At 45.2% G+C, this 26,419-nt stretch overlaps 1 protein-coding gene across 1 annotated transcript in view; it reads left to right on the top strand.

Annotated features, from left to right (window-relative positions):
- The window catches only part of proser1 (proline and serine rich 1), a 48,184-nt gene that overhangs the window by 7,573 nt on the left and 14,192 nt on the right, over window positions 1–26,419 (top strand). Inside the window, 11 exon segments of the mRNA XM_072477064.1 lie at window positions 461–526; window positions 818–886; window positions 1,072–1,166; window positions 1,548–1,611; window positions 1,613–1,642; window positions 9,808–9,918; window positions 10,020–10,076; window positions 10,935–11,018; window positions 17,980–18,058; window positions 20,485–20,568; window positions 25,493–25,931. Coding sequence (XP_072333165.1) covers window positions 461–526; window positions 818–886; window positions 1,072–1,166; window positions 1,548–1,611; window positions 1,613–1,642; window positions 9,808–9,918; window positions 10,020–10,076; window positions 10,935–11,018; window positions 17,980–18,058; window positions 20,485–20,568; window positions 25,493–25,931 — 1,178 coding nt within the window.

Genomic DNA, 26,419 nt, shown 5'->3' with positions numbered 1-26,419 from the left:
CTTTTAATTAGGTTCTTTAATACTCAGCCAACTTACTGATTCTATATCAAAAACTCATATCTTTTGAGTTTCTAATGACTGCTTACTATAATAGTAACCAATATATTTATTCAACTCACAACCTAATTTCTAATGATATGACCTCAAAATATTTATGACGCCCCTTGTGTCACAAGTACAAACATTTGTTCATAAAGTCAAATACTTGGATGTGTAGGATTCATCCCGTGTGGTACTGTCATGTTTACCATTTTTATTCATTTATGATGATACAGGAGAGTGAAGTAATTGTTTTACACCAGTTGCATCTTTTCGTTAAAGGATATTAACAAAGTTCAAAATGGATGTTGTAAGATAAACTGCAATGTTTACACCAAGATATGTATTGTAAATATTTTCTGACATCATGTTACTTATTACTCAATCTTCACTTAAGTGAAATATTCACCTTTTTTTACAGGGGGTTCTGACTGATCATAAATTAAAGGCAATTGAATATGTTCATGGCTATTTTTCAAGCGAACAGGTATCATCAACTACCAATCCTTCTTTTATGTTCACGCTAATGTTGATTCATGGTTTTTTTGTGATTGCAATGAATGTTTCATTTTCTAATCCTTTTATGGTTGATAATTATCGGTATAAATATTTTAATATATTCTAAGACACTAATGGAAAATATTAATCAAAATGTGTTGCTGGGGTAAATTTGCTGCAGATGTATTTAATAAAAGCATTTAAATTCTTAGCGAAAGACAAGTCAACTAATTTTGTTCTTTAGTTATCTTTTTAAATTGTATTCGCATCCTTCTTGCAGGTGGTTGAATTACTGAAGTATTTTTCTTGGGCAGAACCTCAACTAAAAGCTCTTAAAGCTTTGCAGCATGTAAGTTCTATAAAACTCACAGAATTGCAGGCTATTCAATGTCTTGCTTATTTTGATTTTTCAGCTTTCTGTAATGTATGATGGTTTGTCTTCAATAGTTTTATATTGTAGAACTGAATTGTCAATGTTAGCAATGTGACAAAATAGGTTAAAGCCACTCTTATATTCATTGTTTTGTTTTTCAGAAAATGGTAGCCATCCATATATCTAAAGTAATAAATATCCTTCATTGCCTCACTTTCACTAAAGATAAACTTGTCGCCTTAGAGCTAATAGCTTTGTAAGTATGTTATTACATTTGGTATAGTATCATGTCTACCTTGTGTTACGTTTGCTGCAAAATTTCTTGTTTCAACTAAAATGCAGCGTTTTATGGTCTTACAATTTTTAAAACACTATGAATAATTAATTTGTAACAATTTGTGTTGTTATAGAAAACCAGTAACAATCTGAATGAGAAATTCAGGTTATTTCTGATTGTTTTAGGGGCCTCCAATACATCTGACATATATATGCATGGTATTTTTTGGAGTTTGTGAAGATAGTATCAGGAGTACATAATTTTTACTAAGCTATTAAAAGATTGAAATATGTTTGTTGTTGGGAGTTGGCTTTTTGGTAGGCATTGTAAATGTGATCAATAAATAGTTTTCTTTGCTAGGAATATCATTGATCCTCATAACTATCGACTTATTGAAGATATTTTTCGGGTACATCTGCCAGAAAAAAAAACGCTGCAAAAGAATTCTCGATCAGGTGATGCACCTTTTATGAGACCACTTTTTTGACTATTAGTTTTACAAGTCTATTGTCAGTGTTGTGTGATTGGGGTGATAATTGAATTTCAAATTTATAAGGGGAATGGTTTCAAAGATGCTAGACCAGGAAGTATGCAGGTAAGAAATAACATCTGAAAATTTGGTGAATTAATTTGTAGTATAGAAAGATTGTTGCAAGTATTTAAGAAGGCACTTGGGCAGAACTATTGTGAAAGAATCGCTGAAGATAGGCGCACAGTGCGATAGGGTGGTAAATGGGAGACCAATTGGACAGTTTTGCCACAAATAGCAGTCAAGGTGAAGAGTGCAAAACAAATTTTGTTTTGATGAACAGGGAAGGTGACAGAGTGGAGCATAAGTGGGTAGGCTGTTGTTTGAGAGAGGGAGATACCAGCCAAATATCATAGCTGAATAATGTGGTTTAATGGCGGATTGGCCAGGTATTTGTGGAAGTTGGCAGCAGAAGGGTGCCCTACAGCAAAAATATGCCAGGAGTTATGAAAATGGAATCTTGGGAGAAGAGAGGAAAAAAGAGAGGCCGAAAAGGAATAAAACCAGAGCCTGGGACAAAAGCAAAGACGGATTGAGAAGAGTACATTATAAAAATAAATTTCAAGTTACAGTTTGAAAGCAAGAAAAGCAATTGTTTTTGAAATAGATAAATTAAAGTAAGATACAATTAATGGCAGAAAAGGGAAATAGATTAAAAATAAAACTTGAGTGACGAGAAGAAAGTTTAAGATGTCGAAAGGGCAATCTTCTTTAATATATATTGTGATCTTTTGAAATTTGGTGTTTTTGCTTTTGTTCTGATGAGTGCAAGACAACACGTTGTGCCACCATGTCTCTTTTCAGCAATAATAAATGCCAATTTATTGATATTTCAATTAAAAAATAAATGTTATGTAACAGGTACAACACTGCAGAACAGATTAGCATACTTTGGAACATGACTTGAAAGATCAGACTTAAAATCAAAACGTCAATGTGTAACTGGACATCTGAGCATAGGAGTCCTCGTGGAAATACTTGGGCAGCGGTTTTTAATGGAACTTCGCAATTGCATCAGTAAATTGTCTTTGAAGTACCAGGGTGAGGGGCAGCAGGAAAGGAGGGGCAGTGGGAAGAACACCAGTCTGGTGATGAGTTGCACAGATCCCAGGATACAGAGTTGAGGCTTCAGTTCTTCAATTGTTGAATGGGGAGGGTGGGGAAGCAAGAGTTGAGTGTGGGTGTAGTTAATGAAGAAAACAGGGTTTCTCCAAAAAAACACCTACCTGTTTACAAGCTTTCTTTTCAATAGCAATTGGTTCTGAGAGAGCAGTCAATTAGATCATGCCCGCCACAAAAAAAAACATTTAGAGGCCTCGCAGCTGTCATAAATCAGTACGGGACCCAAGGCAGCCATTGCTCTTGGGATCACAGCTCAGAGTTTGGGAAGCCCTGGTTTAGAACCAAAGGCGGCAAGAAGTTTAGCCGAGGACTTGGCATTAAAAGCTTCGGAATGTCCCTAGGTAACTGAAGTGTGTGGGACGCTTTATTTTTTCTATGAGTTAACATCTCCGATTTTGAGGAGATGGTAGTTTTATAATGGAAAGGTTGAGCACAGAATCTAGTTAGAGTCTTGAGTATGGGGGTTAAACCTCAAGGGTGTGGGAGGAAAAAAAAGGAAATAATTCAAAGCATAAGCTATTAACATTTTAACATAAAACAGTAATTTAAAACTTGCCTAAGAAAAATAAATCCTTTATATATAAAGGCTGGTCAGATTGTGGAACTGCAAGCAGACTCAAAATATATTTTTCTCCCTTACAAACAATAACCCCCACCCCCACCATAACAAAAAAAAACGAGAAATCGCGCAAGATATATACATGGCAAAATGATATATTTACACAGCTTTGTACACTGGCCCTCACCCGTACGTGCCAGTTTCCCCAACCCTTCATGTTATCTCTTGCTCATCCACCCGCCCAGGCAGTCCCTCCTCTCTTGCCCCCCTCCCCCACCAGGACGTGTCCCCCCCCCCCCCCCCAAGGTTGCTGCTGCTGCTGACCGACCTTCCTCTAACGCTCCGCAAGATAGTCTAGGAACGGTTGCCACCGCCTGTAAAACCCCTCTCAAGGCGAACTTAATCCTCTCCAACTTTATGAACCCAGACATATCATTTATCCAGGCCTCCAGGCTGGGGGGCTTCGCCTCCTTCCACATTAGCAAGATCCTTCGCCGGGCTACTAGGGACGCAAAGGCCAGAATGCCGGCCTCTTTCGCCTCCTGCACTCCCGGTTCGTCCACTACTCCAAATATTGCTAGCCCCCAGCTTGGCTTGACCCGGACTTTCACCACCTGAGATATTGCTCCCGCCACTCCTCTCCAGAACCCCTCCAGTGCCGGGCATGACCAAAACATATGGACATGGTTCGCCGGGCTCCCTGAGCACCTTCCACATCTGTCCTCTACCCCAAAGAACCTACTCAACCTCGCCCCCGTCAAGTGCGCTCTGTGGACCACCTTAAATTGTATCAGGCTGAGCCTGGCACACGAGGAGGAGGAATTAACCCTACCTAGGGCATCAGCCCACAGACCTTCCTCGATCTCCTCCCCCAGCTCCTCCTCCCATTTACCCTTCAACTCTTCTACCAGTGCTTCCCCCTCTTCTTTCAACTCCTGGTGTATTTCCGACACCTTGCCCTCCCCGACCCATACACCCGAGATCACCCTATCTTGAACTTCTTGTGCCGGGAGCAACGGGAATTCCCTCACCTGTCGCCTCACAAAAGCCCTCACCTGCATTATTCTAAATGCATTTCCCGGGGGTAACTCGAACTTCTCCTCCAGTGCCCCTAGGCTCGCAAACGTCCGGTCGATGAACAGGTCCCTCATTCTTCCAATCCCCGCCCGATGCCAGCTCTGGAACCCCCCGTCCATCTTCCCCGGGACAAACCGGTGGTTACCCCTGATCGAGGACCACACCGATGCTCCCATTGCACCCCGGTGCCGCCTCCACTGGCCCCAGATCCTTAGCGTTGCGGCCACCACCGAGCTCGTGGTATACTTTGTCGGCGAGAGCGGCAGCGGTGCCGTCACCAACGCCCCCAGGCTCGTTCCTTTACAGGACGCCATCTCCATATCTCCATCCTCTTCCATGCTGCCCCCTCTCCCTCCATAACCCACTTGCGGATCATCGCCACATTTGCTGCCCAGTAGTAGCTCCCCAGGTTTGGCAGCGCCAACCCTCCTCGGTCCCTACTGCGTTCCAGGAACCCTCTCCTTACTCTCGGGGTCTTATTCGCCCACACAAACCCCATAATACTCCTGCCTACTCTCTTAAAAAAGGCCTTAGTGATCACGATGGGAAGGCACTGAAACACAAACCGAAACCTCGGAAGGACCACCATTTTGACCAACTGCACTCTACCCGCCAGCGAGAGCGGTAACATGTCCCATCTTTTGAAATCCTCCATTTGCTCCACCAACCTCGTCAGATTCAGTTTATGTCGGGTCCCCCAACTCCTGGCTATCTGGATCCCGAGATACCGAAAGCTCCCCTCCGCCCTCCTCAGCGATAGGTCCCCTATCCCTCTTTCTTGGTCCCCCGCCTGTAATACAAAGAGCTCACTCTTCCCTACATTGAGCTTATAGCCCGAAAACTCCCCAAACTCCCTTAGAGTCTGCATGACCTCCACCATCCCCTCCATTGGATCCGCCACGTACAGCAACAGGTCATCCGCATATAGCGACACCCGATGCTCTTCTCCCCCTCGGACCACCCCCTTCCATTTATTAGACTCCCTCAATGGTTCGATCGCCAATGCGAACAACAGGGGGGACAGGGGGCACCCCTGCCTCGTCACTCGGTACAGTCGAAAGTACTTCGACCTCCGCCGGTTCGTTACTACACTTGCCATCGGGGCTCTGTAAAGGAGCTTAACCCAATTGATAAACCCTACCCCGAACCCAAACCTGCGCAGCACCTCCCAGAGGTACTCCCACTCTACTCGGTCAAAGGCCTTTACGCGTCCATAGTTGCCACTATCTCCGCCTCTCCCTCCTCTGATGGCATCATTATCACGTTTAAGAGCCGCCGCACATTGGTGTTTAGTTGCCTGCCCTTTACAAATCCCGTCTGGTCCTCGTGGATTACCCCCGGGACACAGTCCTCGATCCTCGTGTCCAGCACTTTTGCCGGCAACTTTGCATCCACATTGAGGAGCGAGATCGGCCTGTACGATCCACATTGCAGTGGGTCCTTGTCCCGCTTTAGGATCAAAGAAATTGTCGCTTCCGACATTGTCGGGGGCCGGGTCCCCTCCTTTCTTGCCTCATTAAAGGTCCTCACCAGTAGCGGGGCCAACAGGTCTGCGTACTTCCTGTAGAACTCCACCGGGAATCCGTCCGGTCCCGGGGCCTTCCCCGCCTGCATGCTCCCCAAACCCTTGCTCAGCTCTTCCAACCCAATTGGTGCCCCAAACCAGCCACCTCTTGCTCCTCCACCCTCGGGAATCTCAGCTGATCTAGGAATCGTCTCATCCCCTCTTGCCCCGCTGGGGGCTGGGATCTGTACAGCTCTTCATAAAAGGCCTTAAATACCTCGTTTATTTTCGTCGCACTCCGAACCGTGGCTCCCCTTCCATCTTTGACTCCCCCGATTTCCCTCGCTCTTACGGAGCTGGTGTGCCAGCATCCGACTAGCCTTTTCCCCATACTCGTAGGTCGCCCGCTGCGCTTTCCTCCACTGTGCCTCCGCCTTCCCTGTGGTCAACAGGTCAAACTCCGTCTGGAGCCGTCGTCTTTCCCCAAGTAATCTTTCCTCCGGGGCCTCTGCGTATCTCCTGTCCACTCTCAAAATCTCCCCCACTAACCTCTCCCTTTCCATACCATCTGTCTTCTCCCTATGAGCCCTAATGGAAATTAGCTCTCCCCTGATCACCGCCTTCAACGCCTCCCATACCACTCCCACCCGCACCTCCCCGTTGTAGTTGGCCTCCAAGTACCTTTCGATACACCCCCTCACCTTCCCACACACCACCTCGTCCGCCAGCAGTCCCACATCCAGCCGCCACAATGGGCGTTGGTCCCTCTCCTCTCCCAGCTCCAGTTCCACCCAGTGTTGGGCATGGTCCGAAACGGCTATAGCCGAATACTCCGTCCCCTCCACCCTCGGGATGAGCGCCCTACCCAGAACAAAGAAATCTATCCGGGAGTAGGCTTTGTGTACATGGGAGAAGAAAGAAAAAAGTCCACTCCCCCCATCTGATCCATAAACCCCCTAAGTACCTTGGCCGCCGCTGGCCTCTTTCCAGTCCTTGATTTGGAGCGGTCTAGTGCTGGATCCAACACTATATTGAAGTCCCCTCCCATTATCAGGCCTCCTATCTCCAGGTCCGGAATGCGCCCCAACATGCGCTTCATGAATCCTGCATCATCGCAGTTCGGGGCATATACGTTTACCAACACCACCCACATCCCTTGCAGCCTACCGCTCACCATTACATATCGCCCTCCATTGTCCGCTACAATAGTCTTGGCCTCAAATGACACCCGCTTTCCCACCAATAGTGCCACCCCTCTATTCTTCGCGTCCAGTCCCGAGTGGAATACCTGTCCTACCCATCCCTTTCTTAGCCTGACCTGGTCCGCCACCTTCAGGTGTGTCTCTTGGAGCATGGCCACGTCCGCCTTCAGTCCCTTTAAGTGCGCGAACACCCGAGCCCTCTTCACCGGCCCATTCAGGCCCCTCACATTCCACGTTATCAGCCGGATTGGAGGGTCTCTCACCCACCCCCCACGCCCCGCCGACTAGCTATCTCCTTTTCTGGGCCAGTCCCGTGTCCACGCCTCCCTCACCCTCCAGTCCCCCAGAGGGGGGATCCCCGTCCCGACCACCTCTTCTGTGTCCCATTCCCTTTCGGCCAGTGCAGCAGCAAACCTTTCCCCCCCCCCCCTCCCCTCCCCCCCCCTCCCCCCCCGCTAGACCCCTGTCTAGCTTTTTTGCTCCCCCCCCCCCCCCATGTCACTCCCGTAAGTCAGCTGACGCCTGCTGACCCCGGCTTCCCCCGCTGTCCCATTGACCTCCCCGCGTGGGAGTCTCCCAATCCATATGCATTCCTTCGTTCCCCTTCCCGCCTTTCTTCCCGCGCGCGGGAAAACACCCCGCGCTTTCCAAAGCCCGCTCCGCCCCCTCTGGCGCAGCTCCTGTCGCGCCCTTGTGTCTCTCCCCCAGCCCATGTATCATTTCCTGCGTGTGATTGACCCCCTATATACAACAACCATCACACATCAAACCTCAAACATCCCCCCCTACCCTCACAAGCCCTCAGTTAGAGTCCAACTTTTCGGCTTGTACAAAGGTCCACACCTCTTCAGGCGTTTCAAAGTAATAGTGTTGGCCCTTGTATGTGACCCACAGTCGCGCTGGCTGCAGCATTCCGAATTTCACTTCTTTCCTGTACACCGCCGCTTTGGTCCGGTTGAAACCCGCTCTCCACTTTGCAACCGCCGTGCTCCAGTCCGGGTATATTCGGATCTCTGCATTGTCCCACTCACTGCTCCGCTCCTTCTTGGCCATCTCAGGACCCACTCTCTGTCCGTGAACCGGTGGAACCTCACCACCATCGCCCTTGGCGGCTCATTTGCCTGGGGCTTCTTCGCCAGCACCCGATGTGCCCCGTCCAACTCCAGCGGCCTCGAAGGGGCCTTCGTGCCCATCATCGCCTCGAGCATCGTGCTCGCGTATGCCCCGGCATCAGCCCCCTCCACTCTCTCAGGGAGACCCAGGATTCGCAGATTCTTTCTCCTCGACCTGTTCTCCAGGTCTTCGAGTCTTCCCACCCACCTCTTGTGTAGCGCCTCGTTCTGCTCCACTCTCACCGCCAGGCCCACGAGCTCGTCCTCGTTCTGACTGACTCTTTTCTGTACCTCCTGGATCTTAGCTTCGTGGACCTTCTGGGTGATCCCAAGTCCTTCAATTGCCGAAAGCATAGGCGCCAACATCTCCTTGCGCACCTCCTCGCGCTGCTCCTCGAAGCAGCGCTTGATGAACTCCTGCAGCTCCCCTTTGTCCCTGGCCGCCGCCATTTTGTTTTCTTTCCCTCGCTTCTCCCGTTGCTCCAGTGCCGCTCCTTTGGCCGTTACACTTCTGGTCCATTTAAAAAGTCTATGGAAACTCCTGAAAAAGGTCTGAGAGTCAGTTCCAGATGGGAGCTGCCGAATGCGTGACCTACTCCTCCATGGCCGCCACCGGAAGCCTCGTCCCTGCTTCTTCAATGGCCCTGGTAGATCCTTTCACAGTTGTTCCCTCTGCTGTTAGAATTCACCTTTGATAGAGTCAAGTCAGATTGCAGCTTAAAGCTTGCCCTTCCCCCGCCTGCATGCTGGAAGAGGCCCTTGTCTAAACCTGCAGCCAAAGCCAAATCCTTTACTGTTTCTGCCGGGTCTGGCAGCCAAAAGACATAATATTCCTGGGGGACACTGTCAGGGGAATGCTGCAGTCTTCTTGCCACACCGGGAAATGTCAAACAAATGCCGTGGGGGCTCTGTAAAAGAGCCCAAAAGTCCGTTCCAAGTGGAAGCTACCGAATATGCAACCTAGCTCTGCATAGCCGCACCCGGAAGTTCAGCAGACTCAAAATATTAAAGGTATTCCAGCATCAGGACCTGTCACATTAAGTGGAAAATAGTATTAAAAAAAAAAGAGTTGGTATGATAAATTTAGCAGGTGTGGACGTAATCAACACTCTAAAGTTTACAGTAAATGCTTGCAGATTGTTGAGCAAATTGATTTTTCTAAACTCGTGGATAGTTGTAAAGTCCATCGAGTAATATTTAGATAGATCCCACATCCTGTGCATTGAATACATTTTCTGTAAGTATTGGGCACTTTAGCTACTGTACCTTATTGTATTCTCTGACTCAGTGAGCAATGTGCAGCTGACACAATTCTTTCTATCATTTATTAAACGATTAAGCGACACAATGACAACTAATCAGCTCTAAAATGCATTTGGGTTTCTAAGCTACGGCTAACATAATATTAAGGATGGGGCAATTTGCAGATATTGCAATGGTGGTAATAATATACTTCTAAAATGGATTTAGAGTTTTGGTTCCTCTGTTGATCTGATTTTTGCTGTTTTTTATAAGGCTTCTAAGGCTGGCTGTAAGGCTCCTCTTGCCATGAGATCTTCATGTGGAATGATTCCAGGAAACCCCTATCCTAAAGGAAAACCCAGTGTATTGAATGGATTGTTAGCAGTAAGTATGGAAGCTTTGCGTTGGATACATTGATCAAGATTTCTCTTGGTTGTAAAAGGTTACATTACCACTTTCAGTTTAGAATGTTTCCCTCTTTTCAGGGCAGTTGGAAGCTACCGCTTGGGCACAGTGGAAAGGGAAGGCTGGTAAACTTGGGTGTGAGTGACAGATTCAGCAACTTATACATTTATCCATGAACACATAGGCTTTACATGTATTTCTGTCTCATTTAATGTTAAAACTGTCAAGACAATTGGAGACGGAATGTTTTGCAGCATAATGGTAGGACATGAATTTGTGTCCTACAATTCTTCACATTTAAGGTTTTCCAACCTCATTCATGCCAATATGTGAGGATTGGCTGTAGGCTAGTTCTTTCCCAGCAGAGGGGGCTGGAAAAAACACTAGGAGGTTTACTGAGTAGCTTACTGTTTTAAGTACCAAATTAAGAATGGCATTGGCAGAGGTCTGGGATGGGTTTGCACCTGTCAATATTTATTGATTTATTCATAAAAATAACATTTGACAAGAACATCCAACAGTTACAAAGCAAACTTGTTTATAATTACATCAAAACAGGTTACGCTAACCATTTATAACACATAGGGAAGGCCACATCCTGATTGCGGGAAGTTAGCTATGCAAGGACGTCAACATGTCTGAAGAGGCCAATTCTGAGACCCAACAGTAAAGCCTAGTAAAAGACAGTAATCATGTGCGGTTCAATCATCTTTTCATTCATGGAGGTGTACTCTCATTAGAGTAAAGAAAGTTGAGAAGCAAGATGATTTTGGACATTTGTGCTGTTTCTAGATACTGAAAGAGAGTGGATAATATATTTAAGATTACTTGTATTGTCATTGTAGGACCAAACACAAGCATCTTTTGATGAGCCTCAAGCTCTAAAAAGTATATAGAATAATACCTATATGAATAATAAAACATATAAAGCAGAATTCCATAGCCTAATACAAACTTGATATGCAAAGGATTGATTGTGGATTTTCTTTGACCAGGCTCTTGCTGTTAAGAAAGAAAATGACGATGGTTACAATGTTGGCCGAGGGATAGCGACCTGTATTTTAGGACCTTCTAAACCAGTAAGTATGAAGGCTAAGATACTGCCATAACATTGGTTTATAAGGTCAAAAATTCTACTTCTTAGATAGTGCTTATGCTTTGAGTATATTTGTCTGCCTGCCAAGGGATTTAAGGCTATGTATCTGTATTAGTAAGCTTCAAGCAAGTCTGCATGTCCGATCATGTCACGTTATCCATTTCCTGTCTAAATTTCAAGATTTTCTTTCCGAAGAAGCAAAAATAAAGGCAATAATTTCAAATGTGTGGAGAAACTGCAGGAACATAAACTACTAGGGTCAGAATGTCTGCAACACAGTAGCACAAGTGATTAGCACTGTGGCTTCACAGCGCCAGGGTCCCAGGTTCGATTCCCCGCTGGGTCACTGTCTGTGCGGAGTTTGCACGTTCTCCCCGTGTCCGCGTGGGTTTCCTCCGGGTGCTCCGGTTTCCTCCCACAGTCCAAAGACGTGCAGGTTAGGTGGATTGGCCATGCTAAATTACCCGTAGTGTCCATAAGGGTTGGGAGGGGTTATTGGGTGGAAGTGAGGGATTAATGTGGGTCGGTGCAGACTCGATGGGCCGAATGGCCTCCTTCTGCACTGTATGTTCTATGTAAAACACCTCAATTCCACTTTACATATTGAATAATTAAATAGAGCTCTTGCCTGTTTGTTTTAATGAATTGAATGTTGATGATCTTAGTCACATTACTGTATATCAGTATTACGAAAGTACTCCTGCAATAATTCAAAGAAGTCAGAACAGACAATATTGGACTGCAGATGTAAATCAACACAGTTTGTTTGTTTATTGTCACGTGTACCAAGGTACAGTGAAAAGTATTTTTCTGCGAGAAGCTCAACGGATCATTAAGTACATGAAAAGGAAATAAAAGAAAATACATAATAGGGCAACACAGGGTACACAGGTAACTAGATAACACCGGCATCAGATGAAGCACACGGGTGTAGTGTTAATGAGGTCAGTCTATAAGAGAGTCATTTAGGAGTCTGGTAACAGTGGGGAAGAAGCTGTTTTTGAGTCTGTTTGTGCGTGTTCTCAGACTTTTGTATCTCCTGCCCGATTGAAGAAGTTGGAAGAGTGAGTAAGCCTGGTGGGAGGGGTCTTTGATTATGCTGCTCACTTTACCCAGGCAGCGGGAGGTGTAGATGGAGTCATTGGATGGGAGGCTGGTTCGTGTGATGGACTGGCTGTGTTTACAACTCTCTGAAGTTTCTTGCAGTCTTGGGTCGAGCAGTTGCCATACCAGGCTGTGATGCAGCCAGATAGGATGCTTTCTATGGTGCATCTACAAAAGTTTGTGGGCATGTGTAATATGGACATGCCGAATTTCCTGAGGAAGTATAGGCGCTGTTGTGCTCTCTTGGTGGTAGCGTCGACTTGGGTAGACCAGGACAGATTTTTGGAGATGTGTACCCCTAGGAATTTGAAACTGCTAACCATCTCCACCTCGGCCCCGTTGATGCTGACAGGGGTATGTATAGTATTTTGCTTTCTGAAGTCAATGACCAGCTCTTTCGTTTTTTTGGCATTGAGGGATAGATTGTTGTTGCTGCACCACTCCACTAGGTTCTCAATCTCCGTCCTGTATTCTGACTCGTCAGTTAGAAGAACCCACGTGTGTTTTAAGCGAACAGAGCTGGAAAGGAATCCGGGAACTTTGTGGATTAGATTGGTAAACCTGTTGATTTAGTGTCAGCACGTGGTGTGGAAAACTACTACTTTTATATTATAAAAGTTTGGGGTGTGTAACTAACTCTAGTGTAAAGAGGCAATTGAGAGTGTCTCATAAATTGAAAACAGCAATGGCCCTGTGTATGCTTTGGCATAACTTCTTTGGATCAGTTTGGAAGCTGATTCTGGGGGAAAAAAAGAATCCCGACACTAGGTAAAGTGAGTTGCTACGCTAACATACTAGACCTGAATTGTTTCTATTCCTAACATCCAAGTTATTTGGTTTCCTGTTTTGTTTTCTTGTGCCACACATTTCTTATCCAAGAATCCACTCATTAGCTTTCCACAACTGAACCTTGCTTCTGCAGTTGGCTCGAGGGAGATTTATGAATAACTGATATGATTCATTCAAATGAAAAAGATTGAACCTTTATCACACCCATAGAACATCCAAAATTGTTTCATAGCAAGTGAATTATTCTTCTGAAGTGAAGTAATTGTTTTTTTAAATTTAGAGTGCCCAATTATGTTTTTCCAATTAAGGGCAATTTTAGCATGGCCAATTCACCTACCCTGCACATTCTTTTTGGGTTGTGGGGACGAGACTCACGAAGACATGGGGAGATGTGCAAACGCCACACGGGCAGTGACCCGGGGCCGGGATCGAACCCGGATCCTCGGTGCCGTGAGACAGGAGTGCTAACCACTGCGCCACCATGCTACCCCTATGTGCAGTAATTGTTAACATAGGCAAAGGCAGATGTGGCAGTCATTTTTCATTCAACTGAAACAGTAGACTAAACTTGCATTAATATCTCATCTGAAAGATGCTAACTCCAATAGATGTCAACAGAGATTGTGTTAATGGCCATATTAGGGCCTAAACCCTATAGTTCGATGACTCAAAAGGTAAGAATTCAAATTGACACCATTCATTAATTGTTGTTTTTCTTTTTTGCTTCCCTGTCTCGCTCCTCAAATCCTTCTTGCCCCTTGCATCTTAGGTTTAGACTGCAAAAAAGGGGTGAATTTCATGATCCTGTCGTAAAAGGCAGAAATGATAGAAAAGCAGCATGAACGTAATTGATGCTGTACTTTAGTGAAGTTATGGCAGAGCTCTAAATGTTTTATATTGTTGCAGAAAACTGCATCAGATCAGGAAGTTGTCAACTAGTCACTTCCACCCCCTATATTCAAAATGCATATGCTAACTTGCTGGGAGAGCCTTTTATTTTCATATTGTTGTGTATACTTCCTTTTGCAGAGTTGCCAACTAGCAAAATACGGAAAATACGTTTGAATACAGAAGTGCGCTTGCTCTCATTGCAATACGGAGAAGCCGCCTCCCGAAACACATTATTTGATTTCCTTGGCGACGGGCCCCGTGCAGAGGCCCTGCCCCCTCTCCGCTCTGGCCCGCACACTAACAGTGCATGTGTGTCAGTCACTGTCAGGTGATCCTGACCTTCGGGCGGTCTCTGAGGCATCGAGGTGGCCTGATTTTTTGGGGATAAAAAAAATCACGTCGAGGGAGGGTGGACTACAGCAGTCGCCTAGATCATCTACATCATCGAAGGCCTGTAGCATTGAGAATTGTATGGGGCTCTACAGATGTAATTTTTAAATGTTCCATCTTAATAATTTAAAAACACAGATAGATGGGTAATTGAACCTGGCTGCATTTGTTCTTTGCGCAGTATTATAGAATACGTTTTTAAGTGCCTTCCGTTACCATTTCTAGCTGTCTCTGTTTTGACTTAGTCAAGTGAGGAAGAATCTAGCCACAGCAGGGCTGTTTGTGTAGGAGTTACCAGTAGGCCTCAATTCAAGCCTATTAGTCTCTTGTACTCCGTGACGGCATAGTCAACTTGGGAGGAAAACCCAAATATTGAGTAAGTAGCAATCATGACTTCATCTGGTGCTAAATCTAGAAAACAGACTTTCAAGAAGGACTACATATCAAGATGATCCTTTATTGTACAATCGAGAAAGGAAGAATACAGTGTGCGATATAACGTCTGCTCATCGGACTTCAGCATTGCTCACGGGAGGAGCAAATGACATACAGGCCCAAGAAACATCATGCTATGACACAAGTTTCTGAAAGCACCCACAACATCAAACCTTTCATACAACAGAAAAACTACTCGGTCATAAGAGCAGAAAATTTGATGACACATTTCCTGATTGAGCACAATGTGGCATTTTCTGCTGCTGATCATTTGACTGATCTTGTGAAAGTGATGTTTCCGGTCAGCTCGATTGATTCTAAGTTTGCTTCTCGCTGGACCAAGACTCTAGGCCAAGAGACAAATCGTGAAATCCCGTTCTCTGTCCCAACCGATGGGAGTTCTGACCGTGGTGCAGAGACCGTCAGTTCTTTGACACAGATGTGAACAGGGTGATCAGTGTGCTACTTGAAATAGCAACAGCGAAAGACAGATCAAGCGGCAAAAACATTTTCCAACTTCTGGACAGCGTTCTTAAGGAAAACAACATTCCCTGGAAAATCGTGATATGCTTTTCTGCAGACATCGAAAACCCAGATATTTTCATTCTTGGATATCCGTGCCACCTTCTTCATCTGGCTGCAGAGAAAGGGGCAAGTCAGTTGTCATTCTCTCCAGTGGACTTGCTTGTACCAGTCTATTACTACCTTGAGAAGTCTAGCAAGCACCACAAAGAGGTCAAGGAAATACAAACATTGTGCACTTGAGAAAGTCACAAGAATGCCCAAACAAGATGTTTGTCCTTGGAAAGGGCACTAGACAGATTTCTGGAACAATGGTCTGCATTATAAGAGTACTTCTCCCAAGAAGCAGAATCTGAGAAAGGAAAAAGAAAGAATGAAGGGGGCATGAGAAATGCTAAGCGACTGAAGGTTGACACGTCTGGAAAGACCTCTATCTACCAAGCCTCCAGCAGCAGAGAATAACACCAAGGAGATTGCTCAACCTCCACACACACCAGGTAGTATTACACGTAGCACATCATCTACAACAAGAACATTGTTTGCATGAACAAAAACCAGCATTCATGTTGTGAAAGCAAAGAGTGGTTGCCTAGTTTCAGCTGCTGTCAATTAACAGGCCCCTGAGTGATACCCAAAAAGACCAGTGCAGGATTTATTCAGAAAACTGCTGTTCTTGTGCATGGTAACAAGACTTGACAATAGTATGAAAAATGGAAAAAGTAGCAGTTCAAGTGCTGGAAGCAAGAAGTCTCCCACAGCTAGCAACCCTATTGCTAGTACAACAGTATAACCATCTCAAGGCAAAGGTGCCAGGATTTATGCAAAGCTTTGTGACAGAAACAAACTGTATTATATATTTCTTCAATATACATTTCCTGTATTCAACAGGCTCAATCTAGAGCTGCAAAATGAAGCTCCCAAGATACAGATTCTACATCAGAAGTTGGATGACCTTCTTCAGGACTTGTTGCTTTGCTTTGTGAAACCTGCTGCAACTGCCAGTGTCCCATTGCCTGCTAGTTGCATTCATAGAATTTACAGTGCAGAAGGAGGCCATTCGGCCCATCGAGTCTGCACCAGCTCTTGGAAAGAGCACCCTACCCAAGGTCAACACCTCCACCCTATCCCCATAACCCAGTAACCCCACCCAACACTAAGGGCAATTTTGGACACTAAGGGCAATTTATCATGGCCAATCCACCTAACCTGCACATCCTTGGGCTGTGGGAGGAAACCGGAGCACCGGGAGGAAACCCACGTACACACGGGGAGGATGTGCAGACTCCGCACAGACAGTGACCCAAGCCGGAATCGAACCTGGGACCCTGGAGCTGTGAAGCAATTGTGCTATCCACAATGCTACCGTGCTGCCCTCATGTACAAGGACAAATGCAATCAGAAGTGCGATGAAGACCTGGTGATCAAGCCAGGCAGTTTCTCAAGACGGGACCCTTACCTTGCAAGATAGGAGTAACTTCTACTCATCAGTACGAAAGTACTATGTTGCAGTCTGTGACTATGTCACCACCAAATTTTCCCTTCAGGATGAATTGCTATTACATGCAAGAGTGGAAAATCCAAGGGGGAGCGTGGAGGGAAACTTTACATCAGTTCATTACTTTGCAAAGTGATTCCATGTCATGGAAGATGTTCTGAATGATTTTAGAAGTGGAATTTCCTCAATTCCAGGTTGACACATTGGACAGTATTGCATTAGACAGACAATCAGATAAAGTTTGGGTGGATATTTCCCAACTGAGGGGAAAATCAACTGGTGAGCTGAAGTATCGCTATATTTCAAAAATCATGGTGGCAGTCTTGTCAATCGCACATAGTAATGCCGAAGGTGAACAAATCTTCAGTCTGGCCAAAAAGAGAGAACACTGAGTTTCGGCCCAGTTTAGGAACTGAGACACTTTCTGATTTCTTAACCCAGAATGTCTATGCTCAAGCCTAAGGACAAGGTTGTCATTAAATGCAATTCAATGTAAAACTGCTTGATAAGTGTAAAAGAGCTGCATGTGCACCTATGTGAGCCCGAGGCAAACCCTGAAATTAAGATGAAAGCAGGTGAATGCACCACTTTCTTGACAAATACAAAAGAGCTACATCAGTAAGATTGAACTGAGCTCTGATACTGGTGTAAGGACAATTTTGAACTTCATGTAAAAAGGTGAATGATTTGTTCACATTTTTCATTCTTAGATTTACTGAATGTTTGAAACTTGGTATCTGGAATACTGATTTATGTGGGAAAGGTTGGCAGCTCTGCTTTTTAAAAAATATAAATTTAGTGTACCCAATTCATTTTTTCCAATTAAGGGGCAATTTAGGGTGGCCGATCCACCTACCCTGCACATCTTTGGGTTGTGGGGGCGAAACCCACGCAAACACGGGGAGAATGTGCAAACTCTACATGGACAGTGACCCAGAGCCGTGATTGAACCTGGGACCTCGGTGCCATGAGGCAGTAATGCTAACCACTGTGCTGTCCCTGCAGCTCTGCTTGAGTAATTCATTGAAATTATGTATTCATTTTATATTTTGAACTGTGTAATTTTTTATCCCAAATAAATTATACTTGTGAACAGATTAATTGAATGTTTCTTAACTTTTATTGTGCCTAAAGGGATTAAGGGGTATGGAGAGAAAGCGGGAGTGGGATACTGAATTTGCATGATCAGCCATGATCATATTGAATGGTGGCACAGGCTCGAAGGGTCGATTGGCCTACTCCTGCACCTATTTTCTATGTTCCTAAATTAATTGTGAATTCTACATACTAATAATACCTGAATATTCCTTTCATCTAGGCTCCAGCAACATACAATCCTCATAAGCCTGTTCCTTACCCTATACCTCCCTGCCAACCACATGCAACTATTGCACCAAGTAAGATTTTATTAATATTTTTCTTCAATTGTTTTCACTGGCAACAATATTTATGCTGTAAAGCAGTCATAACACAAAATGAAATATGTATTGATATTGCTGTCAAAGCTGTAAGTATCAATAATCTTTATTAATGTCACAAGTAGGCTTACATTAACACTGCAATGAAGTTACTGTGAAAATCCCCAAGTCACCACACTACAGCGCCTGTTCGGATACACTGAGGGAGAATTTGCAATGTCCAGTTCACCTAACAAGCACGTCTTTCGTGGGAGGAAACCGGAGCACCTGGAGGAAACCCACACAGACACGGGGAGAACGTGCAGTCTCCGCACAGACAGTGACCCAAACCGGGAATCTAACCTGGGTCCCTGGTGCTGTGAAGCAATAGTGCTAATCACTGTGCTCCCGTGCCGCCCATACTGTGATGCATGCATTGCCAGCAAAATTGTGACTTCTGTCCAGTGAATCAAGATATTTACATTAGAAATGTTCCAAGTTCATCAGTATATGACATGTTCTTTTTATTGGGGGAGGGTGTAGTATAGCAGAAATATGGTTGTCCATTTTGTTAATGAACAGCTTGTTTGAACTTTGTATATTGGAAGGTGAAGAATGTTGAGCTGCAAATTGAACATGTTTTACTGTCCATATCTGGCATTGAAAGCTCAGTTATATGGTGGAGAAGGCAAAGATCTTTTCTGCCTCCGTTATGATATTTCTATTCCCATTATAGCTAAGCTTGTGCCCTTTAGGCGGAAAACAGATTATTGCTGAGTTATAGTCAGTAAATATTTGTCTACTGAGAAATGAGTGAAAAATCACCTTAATCTGTTACATTCAGTGAAGTCCTAGGGGCAATAAAACATGCAACCCATTGCATAGTCTTAGAACATAGAAGAACGTAGAACAGTACAGCACAGTACAGGCCCTTCAGCCCACAATGTTGTGCCAATCATTTATCCTAATCTAAGATCAACCTAACCCGAACAGCCGGAATGTGGTGACTAGGGACTTTTCACAGTAAGTTCATTTGACGCCTACTTGTGACAATAAGCGATTTTCATTTCACCTACACCCCTTCAATTTACTGCTGTCCATGTGCCTGTCTAAGAGTTGCTTAAAAGCCCCTAATGACTCTGATTCCACCACCTCTCTGGCAGTGCATTCCACACTCCCACCACTCTCTGTGTAAAGAACCAACCTCTGACATCTCCCATATACCTTCCTTCAATCACCTTAAAATTATGTCCCCTCGTGACAGCCATTTCCACCATTGGGGAAAAGTCGCTGGCTATCCATTCTATCCATGCCTCTCATCACCTTGTAGACCTCTATCAAGTCACCTCTCTGCCTTCTTCGTCCAATGAGAAAAGCCCTAGCTCCCTCAACCTTTCTTCATAAGACATGCCCTCCAGTCCAGGCAGCATCCTGGTAAATCTCTTCTGTACCCTCTCCAAAGCATCCACATCCTTCCTATAATGAGGCGACCAGAACTGGACACAAATTCCAAGTGTGGTCTAACTAGGGTTTTATAAAGCTGCAGCAAAACCTCCCAGCTCTTAAACTCAATCCCCCTGTTAATGAAAGCCAACACACCATACGCCTTCTTAACTACCCTATCAACCTGGGTGGCAACTTTTGAGGGATCTATGTACGTGGACCCCAAGATCCCTCTGTTCCTCCACACTTCCAAGAATCCTGCCTTTAACCCTGTATTCAGCATTCAAATTCGACCTTCCAAAATGAATCACTTCACATTTATCAAGGTTGAACTCCATCTGCCACTTTTCAGCCCAGCTCTGCATCCTGTCAATGTCCTGTTGTAACCTGCAACAAACCTCAACAATATCTCCAAGTCCCCCAACCTTCGAGTCATTGTCAAACTTACTAAGTCTGTAATATCTCAAAAACTCTTTTTTGAGCAGTTGACTATGTAATTGCATGTGTAGTACACTTGCGAGTTTGCCCAATGTGTTACAATGGTTATTTGCTTAATGCCCCAATTACACTTGTCTCTTGGTATAAATGTATTTGAAATTGCGACCCATAGTTTGTTATCTCACAGCCGGATGAACTCGCTCTATCAAACTTGATTCAAAGCAAAAGATTGATGACTTCTGACAACTAAATCAAAGTGTGATACCGATATTGGAAATTCTAAGTTCATCATAATATTCTATGAATGTGCAGTCAATGGAAAGAAATTAGATGTTTAGCGAATACAATAACTTTGTGCTTATAGGACTTTGAAGATCAAGAGGTACTGTCAAACAAATACATTTATCAAAAATGTGAACAAGTTTTTGTTAAATTCACTTCTGTAATAGTGCAAATAAAGGAAAAAACATGGTTGCACACTGACATGATGCAGGAAATGAGATGCTTATGGTGGACCCCAATTTATATTTTTTTATTTCTTGTAGGTGCATATAACACAGCTGGCCTTGTCCCAATGGGTAGTTTCATAGCTCCTGTGGTAGCACCAGCTGCCTATGCTCCTCAACAAGGTCAGAACAGAATTCATTTATTTTAGATCTTCAAAGAGCAAACTCATTGCTTATAAGTTTGGTTATTTGGACTGTCGGGTGTAGCGGCACTTTAGATTACTATGTAGTGTTGACCACAATATTTCTCTTTGGGCCAGTGCTGCTGAATATTCCAATTTACTGTTTCGTATTTCACCATCCACTGTCAGTGAACCCATCCACTAAAGCCGAGCTGAAATTCTATCAACTTAATTTCCTAATGAGTACGTTGACCTATGCCATGAATGTGACTTGTAAAACAGTTATATAACACAATAAGTAAAACAAAGAAGATGGTAATTAGAAATGAGACAAATAGATAAAGCTTAAGGAAATGTACAAACCATATATTATCTGATGTCTTGTAAACTATACTGAATTCATTTAATTTCTAGAGGCGATTTTTGATATGGGTATGGTATTGAGTAGATATTTGGATGTCTTGTGATTTAGCTGTTTTATGCAATTAGCTGAGTTTTCCCCATTAGTTTCTGCCTTGGTTGGTTGTGCAGACTACCTCCATGGTAGTCCTATTCCATGGCATTGTCTGTTCCACCATAGACTGGCACCAGTGACAATTCAATATATTGCCCTTGGGTTTCTCAATGGTGGCAATCATGGATTGGTGTAAAAAGTCTGAATCATGGCAAGTACCAGGGTCGAGAGTATTGGTGTGCATGTATGGTCACAGACCAAAAGCTCCTTTTCTTCATTAAGGAATAAATTTGCAGTTCTATAGTGCCTTGATATTCTGAAGCACTTGACAATTGGAGGATTATATTTGAAGTCTGATTGCTGTTATTAAGTTTCTCGTGTCTAGACAGTCCAACTAGGGAAGGGGCGGTACTGGACCTGGTATTGGGGAATGAGCCCGGCCAGGTGGTAGATGTTTCAGTAGGGGAGCATTTCGGTAACAGTGACCACAATTCAGTAAGTTTTAAAGTACTGGTGGACAAGGATAAGAGTGGTCCGAGGATGAATGTGCTAAATTGGGGGAAGGCTAATTATGACAATATTAGGTGGGAACTGAAGAACATAGATTGGGGGCGGATGTTTGAGGGCAAATCAACATCTGACATGTGGGAGGCTTTCAAGTGTCAGTTGAAGGGAATACAGGACAGGCATGTTCCTGTGAGGAAGAAAGATAAATACGGCAATTTTCGGGAACCTTGGATGACGAGTGATATTGTAGGCCTCGTCAAAAAGAAAAAGGAGGCATTTGTCAGGGCTAAAAGGCTGGGAACAGACGAAGCCTGTGTGGCATATAAGGAAAGTAGGAAGGAACTTAAGCAAGGAGTCAGGAGGGCTAGAAGGGGTCATGAAAAGTCATTGGCAAATAGGGTTAAGGAAAATCCCAAGGCTTTTTACACGTACATAAAAAGCAAGAGGGTAGCCAGGGAAAGGGTTGGCCCACTGAAGGATAGGCAAGGGAATCTATGTGTGGAGCCAGAGGAAATGGGCGAGGTACTAAATGAATACTTTGCATCAGTATTCACCAAAGAGAAGGAATTGGTAGATGTTGAGTCTGGAGAAGGGGGTGTAGATAGCCTGGGTCACATTGTGATCCAAAAAGACGAGGTGTTGGGTGTCTTAAAAAATATTAAGGTAGATAAGTCCCCAGGGCCTGATGGGATCTACCCCAGAATACTGAAGGAGGCTGGAGAGGAAATTGCTGAGGCCTTGACAGAAATCTTTGGATCCTCGCTGTCTTCAGGGGATGTCCCGGAGGACTGGAGAATAGCCAATGTTGTTCCTCTGTTTAAGAAGGGTAGCAAGGATAATCCCGGGAACTACAGGCCGGTGAGCCTTACTTCAGTGGTAGGGAAATTACTGGAGAGAATTCTTCGAGACAGGATCTACTCCCATTTGGAAGCAAATGGACGTATTAGTGAGAGGCAGCACGGTTTTGTGAAGGGGAGGTCGTGTCTCACTAACTTGATAGAGTTTTTCGAGGAGGTCACTAAGATGATTGATGCAGGTAGGGCAGTGGATGTTGTCTACATGGACTTCAGTAAGGCCTTTGACAAGGTCCCTCATGGTAGACTAGTACAAAAGGTGAAGTCACACGGGATCAGGGGTGAGCTGGCAAGGTGGATTCAGAACTGGCTAGGCCATAGAAGGCAGAGGGTAGCAATGGAGGGATGCTTTTCTAATTGGAGGGCTGTGACCAGTGGTGTTCCACAGGGATCAGTGCTGGGACCTTTGCTGTTTGTAGTATATATAAATGATTTGGAGGAAAATGTAACTGGTCTGATTAGTAAGTTTGCAGACGACACAAAGGTTGGTGGAATTGCGGATAGCGATGAGGACTGTCTGAGGATACAGCAGGATTTAGATTGTCTGGAGACTTGGGCGGAGAGATGGCAGATGGAGTTTAATCCGGACAAATGTGAGGTAATGCATTTTGGAAGGGCTAATGCAGGTAGGGAATATACAGTAAATGGTAGAACCCTCAAGAGTATTGAAAGTCAAAGAGATCTAGGAGTACAGGTCCACAGGTCATTGAAAGGGGCAACACAGGTGGAGAAGGTAGTCAAGAAGGCATACGGCATGCTTGCCTTCATTGGACGGGGCATTGAGTATAAGAATTGGCAAGTCATGTTGCAGCTGTATAGAACCTTAGTTAGGCCACACTTGGAGTATAGTGTTCAATTCTGGTCGCCACACTACCAGAAGGATGTGGAGGCTTTAGAGAGGGTGCAGAAGAGATTTACCAGAATGTTGCCTGGTATGGAGGGCATAAGCTATGAGGAGCGATTGAATAAACTCGGTTTGTTCTCTCTGGAACGAAGGAGGTTGAGGGGCGACCTGATAGAGGTCTACAAAATTATGAGGGGCATAGACAGAGTGGATAGTCAGAGGCTTTTCCCCAGGGTAGAGGGGTCAATTACTAGGGGGCATAGGTTTAAGGTGAGAGGGGCAAGGTTTAGAGTAGATGTACGAGGCAAGTTTTTTACGCAGAGGGTAGTGGGTGCCTGGAACTCGCTACCGGAGGAGGTAGTGGAAGCAGGGACGATAGGGACATTTAAGGGGCATCTTGACAAATATATGAATAGGATGGGAATAGAAGGATACGGACCCAGGAAGTGTAGAAGATTGTAGTTTAGTCGGGCAGTATGGTCGGCGCGGGCTTGGAGGGCCGAAGGGCCTGTTCCTGTGCTGTACATTTCTTTGTTCTTTGTTCTTTGTAGTCATACTTCAGTCCCCCAAAACAATAAATTAAATATATGATAAGATAATTTATTTAAATGGTATTTGATTGACGAAACTGGAAAAATAATTTCAAATTTACCATGGTTTTTTAATGTCAATCTTAACAGGCAGTTAGGGCCTTGATTTAACTTCACATGGAATCCTGGGCGCGATTCTCCACTCCCACGCCGGTTGGGAGAATCGCCTGGGCCGTCAAAATTTCCGGGGACGCCGTTCCGACGCCCTCCCGCGATTCTCCCGAGCGGCGGGAACGGGCCAGTCGAGTTTCGCGGGCCGAAGAAACGCCGGAGATACCCAAAATGGCGATTCTCCAGCACCCCCGCGATTCTGAGGCCCGTTGGGCCGAGCGGCCAGGCCAAAACGGCGGGTTCCCCCCAGCGCCGTCCACACCTGGTCGCTGCAGTTGTGGGCGGTGCGTGAACGCTGGGGGGGGCGAGGGGGGATCCTGCACCGGGCTTCACCTTGAATGTGGGGTGGCCCTCGATCGGTGCCCACCGATCGTCGGGCCGTCCTCTCTGAAAGAGGACCTCCTTCCTTCCGCGGCCCCGCAAGATCCGTCCCCCATCTTCTTGCGGGGCGGATTTGGACAGGACAGCAACCACGCATGCGCGGGTTGGCGCCAGCCAACCCGCGCATGTGCGGATGACGTCCGTTATGCGGCGCCGGCCGCGTCATCTATTCGCCGCCGCTTTTACGCGGGCGACAAGGCCTGGCGCGGGTAGATGACGCGGCCCCGATACTGGCCCATTGTCAGGGCCTGAATTGGTCGGGACCGGGGCCGTTCCGCGCCGTCGTGAACCTCGACGGCGTTCACGACGGCGCGGCCACTTCGGCGTGGGGGTGGAGAATCCCGCCCCCTGTGTTCAGTTCTGGTCACCCTATTGTAGGAAGGATATTGTTAAACTAGAAAGAGTGCAGAAGAGATTTATGAGGATGCTACCAGGACTTGATGGTCTGAGCGAGAAAGAGAGGCTGGATAGGCTGGGACTTTTTCCCCAGGAGGGTAGAAGGCTTAGGGGCGATCTTTTAGAGGTCTATAAAATAATGAGGGGCATGGATAAGATAGATAGTCAACATCTTTTCCCAAAGATGGAGGAGTCTAGAACTGGAGGGCATAGGTTTAAGGTGAGAGGGGAGAGATTCAAAAGAGACCAGAGGTGAAAATCTTTCACAAGAGGGTGGTGAGCATCTGGGAGGTTTATACCTTGGTAAATGTAAATGTAAATCGCTTATTGTCACAAGTAGGCTTCAAATGAAGTTACTGTGAAAAGCCCCTAGTCGCCACATTCCGGCGCCTGTTCGGGAGGCTGTTACGGGAATTGAACCGTGCTGCTGGCCTGCCTTGGTCTGCTTTCAAAGCCAGCGATTTAGCCCTGTGCTAAACAGGTAAGCAAGGCAGCTGTAACAATAAACTGCAGGTTAAGAGGTAGGACATATCTTCCTCCTGTTGCTTTGAGATATGCAGAGATGAAAAAATCGAACGGTACAGCTTGATAGCCATTTGTCACTGAAACCATCTGCAGGTCAGACAGGTAAAAGTTTTTTTTTACTGTCAAGCATCCTTGGGAGTGTACCAGGATTCAAATTTGAAATGGTGGGCTGAGGAACATTAGATGAGAATATTTTTTTTTCTGTAATTATCTATTGTATGTAATGCAGTACATTTTTAACAGGAAAAATGATTTTATTTCAGCTTTTTCCAGACCAGCCAGCCAATTGAGTTACAACTCATCTGCTGCCAACTTGCATCCAGCTGCATTCTCACCACATGGTTCTTACCCATCAGCTCCTGCAACACCTGTTGCAGCACCTACACTTGTACAGTCGCCTGTAAATCAACTAGCTTTTGCTTCAGCACCAGTAACTCCAGTCTTTCCAAGGCTTGGCACGTCCACCCCGATACCCGCCATCTTTTCAGGCATTCCCCTGTCGGCTGTCTCTTCTGCCCCACCTCCATATCCTGAGTGTCAGAATACTACAACTGTGATATCAGCAGCACCACAGATGTCTCAGGCACATGGTGAAGTAATGTCAGGAAATGCTGGCACACCTACTCATAGTTCTTCCACCGTAGTGTTAACATCCAGCTATAGCAACACAAACTGCAGTCCTGGTATGATGCTGCAAACTGGGTGAGTGTATTGTTGTCACTGCAACTAATACATTGTGAAATATATAAAACAAAAGCATCGTTGTGTATATTTCAATTAAAATGCTAAACCTGACGATATGGGATTTATTTCTTACCCACAATGCAATTAATGAGGTTGCTGAAAATAGCATCACTTAGAATCATTGAATTTACAGTGCAGAAGGAGGCCATTCGGCCCATCGAGTCTGCACCGGCCCTTGGAAAGAGCACCTTCCGAGAGCCCACACCTCCACCCTATCCCAGTAACCCCACCTAACCTTTTTGGACACTTAAGGGCAATTTAGCATGGCTAATCCACCTAACCTGCACATCTCTGGACTGTGGGAGACTTCTATGGTCTTTGTGCATCTTAACTAAACATCTTTACGTTTTATCAAAATTCCCTATAATTTGCAGAAAAGACCTAACAACAATTTTACGTGACAAAATTAAATGTGACTTGGCTCAGAAAATGTGAATATCGGCTCA

Source organism: Scyliorhinus torazame, chromosome 15 (genome assembly GCF_047496885.1).
Source record: "Scyliorhinus torazame isolate Kashiwa2021f chromosome 15, sScyTor2.1, whole genome shotgun sequence".
In the NCBI taxonomy this organism is placed as follows: Eukaryota; Metazoa; Chordata; class Chondrichthyes; order Carcharhiniformes; family Scyliorhinidae; genus Scyliorhinus; species Scyliorhinus torazame.
Note: the sequence above shows the minus strand (reverse complement) of the source record. Positions and strands in the feature narration are given on the sequence as shown.